Genomic DNA, 8,566 nt, shown 5'->3' on the forward strand with positions numbered 1-8,566 from the left:
ATTAGCCCGAGTGCAAATCAGGGGTTTGCTTTCCATAATCACTCACATTGGACAGGTTTGAAAATTTGATCAGCTTACATTATTACTCAATTTAATTGAATTAGAAGAAAAAAAAACATAAAATAGAGATTTATTCAAATTGTCAAAATTGACTATTTGATTTTTTTCAACAACAGGATCTGTAAAATTCATGCAAGGAGCATATATAATGATTTTTTTTATTAATAATTGAGTATTAATATATATGCTAGTGCCGTGAGAGTGGAAATATGGTTATTTAATTGCAACAGAGTATTATTACAAATATTCCAAATAAAAAGATTTTTTAGTCCACTGAAAAAACACTCAACTATTCAATGTCTTGGAAAATTAAAATCTCTTTAACTGTTTCCATTTTACTCTATCAACGGCTCAACTCGTTAGTTTTTTCACATAAAAACTTATCAAACAACTTAAAAAATAATATTAAAAAAACCATATAAGTTATTCTTTAAAATTATAAATATAAAAAAACCATTTCGTTTATCCACTTTTATTTAAAAAAAAAAAAATTCTCATAACCGATATACCAGAAAAGGTAGTATTTTATTTTTCTTATAAATAAAAAGGTAGGTTAATTAGCCATACATTTAAAAAAACAAAAAAAAACAAAAACCATTTCCTAGCTGGAAGGGGCTTGCCATGCATTATTATCTACAGGAGACAGTCATGGTGTGGCTCTATTTGATTATTCAAAACAGTAATGCTAATCATTGATTAGAATATTCTCACGTGTTTCTGCACTCACCGTTAATCTCAAACAAAACTCCAATACACATTTTATACATGAAAAAAAAAATTAATTTAAAAAATAAAATAAAAATATTAATATCATTACTTGTATCAATGAAAAACGAATAAAACCACATCAATTAAAAAAGAACGAATCGAGTGACACAAACACTACTTTCACAGCAGTATCACAAACCCAGCCACCTGACAACACAGCCTAAACCAGCAAGGGCAGCACAAAAACTACCAACAAGAACAAAACCCAAAAATAAAAAGCATGTACGAAAGAGAAAAAACATGCCGACACAACGCGCCTGGAATGATCAACCAGCTAGCCCATGGACTGAAACTGTGTCTCCTCAGAAGGAATATCTCCTCCATCCTCAACTGGGGGAGAGACCCCGCTATCCATCTCCGCCTGAGGGCCAACAAAGTTCAGACAGCAGCGGATAGCATCACATGACTCCACCAGCTTTGCTCTAGGACCCTCCGCAGCTGTAGAGATCCACGCCAATAAATTTACTTGTATCAATTACTCCAAGTAAATTTTATCTAAAATTTACCATTTTTAAACTTACATTTTATTACAATAAATATTTTTATATATATATATAGTCAATGTCTGAGCTGACAAGTGATCTCATTACCACAATTAATTGCAGCAGTAGCCGCTCATGGCGTGGCCGGGCGACCTCGGCCGGATGGGGAGTAGCCGGCGGGCTCTAATGGCGGCGAGCTTTCGGGCCAACGAGGAGGAAGGTGACTACAACTTCATCTATGATGACAAAGATCCGAGATGGGTGGAGTTAGAGAGCCTTCCAACTCCGGACAGGGCCAGGAAAGGCATCATCCTTCATGTATCTCTGACCGGCCAACTTGTTACAAACGAGGTTGATGTCCGACGTCTCAAACCTCATCTTAAAAAGACTCTCATGAGTCGCATATTCGCCGATGTTGATGAAGATAATGAACAGTTCCTTCGTTGGATCAAAGGCCGTTATGAACGGTGCCCGTTTTCCCATTTTTTTTTTTCCTTTAAATTTATTTCTTCATATGTATATATATATATATTATATAAACATGAACAGGGTGGGCATGGAGCTGCCAAAGATTGAGGTACGGTTTCAAGAGTTATCAGTGGAAGGGAAGGTGTACGTTGGGAGTAGAGCGCTGCCGACACTGCTCAACTCTGTCATCAACTTCACCGAGGTTTTTTTATTTTATTTTATTTAAATTTTTGGTTGTTTTTAATGAGTTCGTTGAAGAGTTGTTGGAAATGAAAAACATTTGATTGTGTTTTGATTTTATTTTAGTTTTTTTAGTTCTTCTTGTTTTTGTTGTTGTGCTAGTTTTTTTTTATATATAAAAAAAATTGGATAAATTACATATATTAAAACAATAAAAGTACAAATTAGCTCCACCACACAAGTGAAGTTGTGCTAGTTTTCTGTTATATTTTTTTTTAATTTTTGCACTTTTGTAGTTTCCATTTTTAGTGAATTTTTGTATTTTAATTTATGTTCTTTGTATTTTTATGTGATTGTTGTAATAATATTTTTTTAAAAAAAAATAAATAAATTGCTTCAATTAATCAGATAAGGTGTTGTAATAATATTTGTGGGTTAACTATTTAAAAATAATAATATATAGTATGCATGTGCACATGCTATTCGCCTTTGAATTGAAGAGGACTGACTTTAAGGTTGCATGTTTTGTTGTCATCTATGAGATATCACACATGGATATTGGACTTCGTGCTTGGATTATTTTTATTTTTATTTTTATTTTTATTTACCTCTATAAACTTGTCTAAAAAAATCCCAATATTTAGTTTGAGTTAAGTTAGCATGAAAGTGTGTGAGGCTGACTTTTTAAGAGTAAACAGGCTGACCTTTTCCATTAATGTTCCCAGGGAATGGCAGGGCATCTTGGTCTTTTTCCGTCCAAGAAAAAGGTCCACAAAATACTCCACAGTGTCAATGGTATCATTAAGCCATCCAGGTAGTGAGTTTATATATATTCTAATATTGATTTCTAATTCAGCTGAGAAATGTGAGTAAATCTTTGTTTTTTTTTAATGTATTATTACTATTCCAGGATGACTCTTCTTCTTGGTCCACCCGGCTCTGGAAAAACAACATTATTACGTTCTCTCTCAGGAATGCCAGATAGAAACTTAAAGGTGCCTGCTCCCATGTCCATTTTAATATGAATTTTCATAAAACCATATATATATATATATTTTTATAAACAATTGTGTGATATAACAGTAAATTTCTGTGTGTCAGATATCAGGGTTGAGTGAGTTATTGTGGACGTGATCTGTCAGAGTTCATCCCTCAAAGGATAAGTTCATATATAAATCAGCATGACATGCACATCTGTGAAATGACAGTCAGAGAGACATTGGATTTCTCTGGACAATGTTCCGGTGTTGGAGGAGGCTATGAAATGCTGCTAGAGTTACTAAGACGTGAAAAGGCTGCAGGTATCAAGCCAGACCCTGATACTGATGCTTTCATGAAAGCATCAGCAATGCCAGGACAGAAGTCCAACCTTGTCACAGACTACCTTCTCAAAGTTTGTTCTTTTCCCTTCATAGGCTAGTAGGCTACTACATATATATATTATTATAGTCTATATTCCAAGTCATATTCCTGTTAATATATATATATATATATCTTTTGTAGGTGATTGGTTTGGATATTTGTGCTGATACTATTCTGGGTAATGAGATGAGACGTGGTGTTTCTGGGGGTGAAAAGAAACGTGTAACTACTGGAGAGATGTTGGCAGGGCCTAACAGAACACTGTTCATGGATGACATATCAACTGGACTTGATAGCTCCACCACCTTTCAGATTGTTAAGTTTTGTGAGACAAATGGTTCATGTCATGGATGGAACGGTGCTCATGTCTCTTCTCCAGCCGGCACCTGAAGTCTTTGAACTTTTTGATGACATAATCTTACTGTCCGAGGGGCACATTGTTTATCAAGGTCCAAGAGAGCATGTTCTTGAGTTCTTTGAGTTCATGGGTTTTAGATGTCCTGAAAGGAAAGGAATTGCAGACTTCCTGCAAGAAGTCACTTCAAAGAAGGATCAAGAGAAGTATTGGTTCAATGTAAACCAGCAGTCTTTTAGATACATTTCAGCTCTTGAGTTTGCAGAATCCTTCAAGACATTTCATGTAGGCAGGTACATCTCAGACAGTCTCAGCATCCCTTATGATCAGAACAGAGCAGAGTATAATTTAATAGTGAAGGAGACAAGTAATAAGTATGGCATCTCAAACTGGAAGCTCTTCAAGGCATGCTTCTTCAGGGAATGGTTGCTAATGAAACGCAACTCATTTGTTTATATATTCAAGACATTTCAAATCTCAATCATGTCAGTGATTGCCATGAGCGTGTTCTTAGGATCACAAATGCATCACAGAACCATTGCTGATGGAACAAAGTACATAAATGCTTTATTTTACGGTTTGACAACTGTGATGTTCAATGGTATGTCTGAGATAGTGATGACTATTGAAAGGCTTCCGGTGTTCTATAAGCAGAGGGATTTTCTGTTTTTCCCTTCTTGGGCTTTCGCATTGCCATATATAATTCTTAGAATTCCTATTTCACTACTAGAATCAGGAATATGGATGTTGATTACTTATTATCCCATGGGTTTCGCACCTGCTGCTAGTCGGTAATGATCTATAAACATAATTCATCTACTTGTGCTGCATGTTTGGAGAAGTTAACATCTTCATTTGTATATAAATATTCAGGTTCTTTAGGCAATTCTTGGCATTATTCTTTATACACCATATGAGCTTGTCAATGTGCCGGTTTATCGCTGCAGCTGCAAGGACTATTATTTATGCCAACACATATGGGAACTGTTTTATGCTTCTTATTTTTGTGCTAGGAGGTTTCATTATATCTAAAGGTTGTAAGCTCATCTTTGTCCAGCAACTCCTCAATTTAAAACCATATGTTCATATATTCAATGCTAAAACTAAATTTGAACTATACTAAGCATTGTTTTTATCTATTTATTTATTTTTGTTTGGATCCCTTTCCATTGAACAGATGATGTCAATTCTTGGTGGGCATGGGCCATTTGGGTTTCTCCTATGACTTATGGGCAGGATGCTATTAGTGTCAATGAATTCCTTGATCCTAGATGGAACACTGTAAGAGATTATATATATTGATAATCATCTAAAAGCTTTTGATATTGATGTGATTAATCCTTACTTGCTTGTGATTCTGATCTTTTTCAGCCAAATACTGATCCAAGAATTAATGAACCAACAGTAGGGAAAGCATTACTCAAAGTCAGAGGCATATTCACAGAAAGCTACATTTACTGGATCTCCATTGGAGCTATTTTGGGTTTTGCCATGGTGTTTAATGCTTGTTTTGTCATCTTTCTTAAGATCTTAAATCTTAAGTCATAACATGCTCTTTTTATTTTCAATGTTAATCTAGCTATTCATTTAATTCAATTTTGCTGACTGGTTTTCTCTCCATGGCAGCAATTGGGAATTTTCATGCTGCCATTGTAGATGAGGATGCAGACGTTAATGATGTTAAGGAAAAAAGATCAAATGGAAATCAGAGGCAAAACATGTCAGACGATAATACATCATCTAAAATCATCGGTTCAGGTTTGAGTTTCTAACCACTTTGTCATTAATATTCACTTCCTTGCCTATAAGAAATTACATATCTTTAAAATTCTTTGCCGGGATAATTAGCAATATATACTAGCTAAGCAATCTGAATGCTATGATAATATGACAGGTAAAAAGAGTAGTGAACCGATGATTTTGCCTTTTCAGCCACTTTCACTCACATTCAGTAATGTGAACTATTATGTAGACATTCCAAGTGTAAGTCAGGTAAAAAAAAAAAGGTTTTCAAGTAATCATACACCGTTTTTTTTTTCAGTGTTTAAGAAATTCGAATTACCATCGCTAAGAGTAAAGGAGCTAAGAGTAATCGTCTTCAATTACTGTCCAATGTAAGTGGTTCTTTTAGGCCAGGTGTCCTCACTGCACTAGTTGGTGTTAGTGGAGCTGGAAAGACTACTCTGTTGGATGTTTTGGCTGGAAGAAAGACACAAGGCTTTATTGAAGGATGCATTAACGTTTCTGGTTATCCAAAGAAGCAACAATCCTTTGCTCGCATTAGTGGTTATTGTGAACAATTTGACATTCATTCACCCCATGTTACTGTCTATGAATCTCTGCTTTTCTCTGCTTGGTTACGTCTCACACCCGAAATAACAGAAAAACAAAGAAAGGCATTTTGTACAAATCTTCTCTTTTTATGTTTATAGGTAGAGATTAATGGAAGATGTTTAACATTTTAGCACACTGTCATAATATGTAGATGTTTGTGGAGGAAGTGATGGGCCTTGTTGAGCTCAATACATTGAGAAATGCTTTAGTGGGTTCTCCTGGGGTGGATGGATTGTCCACTGAGCAGAGGAAGAGGCTTACGATAGCTGTGGAGTTGGTAGCAAATCCATCCATCATCTTCATGGATGAGCCAACAACTGGACTTGATGCAAGATCTGCAGCAATAGTCATGAGAACAGTGAGGAACACTGTTGACTCTGGACGTAGTGTGCTTTGCACCATTCACCAACCAAGCATTGATATCTTTGAATCTTTTGACGAGGTTGGCTGCATTTGCTTTTGCTTTGATATGTTTCTTCAAACTAAGGTTGATGTGTTTGCCTGCAGTTAATGTTGATGAAAACTGGAGGCAAGCTCATATACTCTGGTCCCCTTGGTCAGCATTCACAAAACCTTATTGACTACTTTGAAGTGAGTTTCACTCTCCTTTTTTTTTTTTGTTCAAAATTATTCTGCTTTTTATTGAAAATGAATGCATCACAGACTAACAATCTTGTTCTATAGGCTATTCCTGGAGTTCCTAAAATCCGTGAAGGTCAAAACCCTGCAACATGGGTTCTTGAAATAAGTTCCTCTGAGGCTCAATTGAACATTGATTTTGCAGAGCTGTATTCCTCTTCCTCTCTTTATAAGTAAGTGAAAAGCTTTGCTGTTCAAGATACACTGGGAATTTGCATAACGTTTTCTGTGGTGTTGTTCATTCAGGAGGAATGAGGACATTATCAATGAGCTAAACATTCCAGCACCAGGCTCCAAAGATCTCAACTTTCCCACAGAATATGCACAGAGCTTTGTGACTCAGAGCATTGCCTGTTTCTGGAAACAACGGCAGTCCTATTGGAGGAATACGAAATATAACAGCACACGCATCATCACAACTATCGTCTATGGTCTCATGTTTGGTACTATGTTCTGGAACAAGGGTAGTAAGATGTAAGCTTTTGCTTAATCAATCAGCACTAACATGAAAATTCTTTTGAAATGAACTAAAACAGTTGCATGACAATATTGTTGCGCTTGCATGAACAGAACAAAGCAACAGGATCTGTTCAACTTGTTGGGAGGCATCTACTCTGCTGTCTTCTTTCTTGGTGCAATGGCTGCCAATAAGGTGCAACCTGTGATTGCCACTGAGAGAGCAGTTTTATACCGTGAAAAAGCTGCTGGGATGTATTCATCCTTGTCCTACGCCTTTGCTCAAGTAAAAAGAACAATGATATTTGATACACTAAAGAAAAAAAAAAACAGAGCAAATGAATGAGTTGAAGTTTCACTTATGATTATATAATTCTAACATGTTGGTATTATTATAACTTTTGGCTTTACAGGTTAGTATTGAGATGGTGTACGTAGCAGTGCAGAGTCTTATTTACACCATCCTTCTCTTCTCTATGATGAACTTTGGATGGCAAGCAGACAAGTTCTTTTGGTTCCTATATTTCATTTTCATGTGCTTTGTTTACTTTGTGTTATTTGGCATGATGCTTATGGCAATGACTCCGAATATCGCCGTTGCGAGCATTCTCTACGCCTTCTTCAACTGCCTATGGAACTTGTTCTCCGGCTTCATCATACCGAGATCGGTAAGCACACATATTTATAGAACTGGCTTAATTTGCAGCATATAACAGTGAGCTTCATTCAGTGATCCGTTAATGCATGTCTTTCTTACAGTTAACTCCCATATGGTGGAGATGGTACTACTGGGTTTGTCCTGTTTTTTGGACAATCTATGGCATTGTAGTTTCTCAAGTAGGTGACAAAGAGAACTTGGTTCTGGTGCCTGGGCAGGCTAGCATCCCTGTGAAGGATTTGCTGAATCATACTCTTGGATTCCAACAGAGCTTTCTTGGTTACATGGCAGTACTGCATTTAGCATTTGTGCTCATCTTCTTCTGTGTGTTTGTGTATTGCATCAAGTTCCTCAACTATCAAAGCAGATAGATTTGTTCTTCATTTTGACACCCATGTGGGGACATCATTTATCATATTTTTAGACTTTATTCTATTCAAATGTTTATCATATATATATATATATATATATATATATATATATATATATATATATATATATATATATTTTAATAAAATCAATAAATTCTAATATATATATATATTCTAATTTATATATATATATATATATATATTTTAATAAAATCAATAAATTCTAATTTATATATATATATATATTTTAATAAAATCAATAAATTCTAATTTATATATATATATATATATATAGGATGAAAACAACTATTCTATTCTAAGGCTTCATCATATCTTTTTTCTTCTTTTATTTATTTTTTTAAAACAAATATGGGCACAATACTTTATTCTAATTAAGTGAGTTGATGGTTTTGTAGTCCCTTGTAATCTACAT

General features: G+C 35.1%; 1 protein-coding gene across 1 annotated transcript; it reads left to right on the forward strand.

Moving 5' to 3' along the window:
- Positions 1-1,416: 1,416 nt before the first annotated feature.
- Positions 1,417-8,197, forward strand: LOC120261402 (pleiotropic drug resistance protein 2-like). Its single transcript, XM_039269285.1, is given in 20 exon segments — positions 1,417-1,777; positions 1,860-1,980; positions 2,684-2,772; positions 2,869-2,953; positions 3,073-3,351; positions 3,462-3,641; positions 3,643-4,466; positions 4,549-4,709; positions 4,853-4,956; positions 5,047-5,212; positions 5,302-5,433; positions 5,570-5,738; positions 5,741-6,071; positions 6,161-6,451; positions 6,517-6,600; positions 6,694-6,821; positions 6,895-7,122; positions 7,219-7,390; positions 7,518-7,772; positions 7,864-8,197. Coding segments are annotated over 20 exon segments (4,401 nt in total). The 5' UTR covers positions 1,417-1,445; the 3' UTR covers positions 8,134-8,197.
- The last annotated feature ends 369 nt before the right edge of the window (positions 8,198-8,566 follow it).

The sequence above is a fragment of the Dioscorea cayenensis genome, chromosome 5, assembly GCF_009730915.1.
Source record: "Dioscorea cayenensis subsp. rotundata cultivar TDr96_F1 chromosome 5, TDr96_F1_v2_PseudoChromosome.rev07_lg8_w22 25.fasta, whole genome shotgun sequence".
Lineage (NCBI taxonomy): Eukaryota > Viridiplantae > Streptophyta > Magnoliopsida > Dioscoreales > Dioscoreaceae > Dioscorea > Dioscorea cayenensis.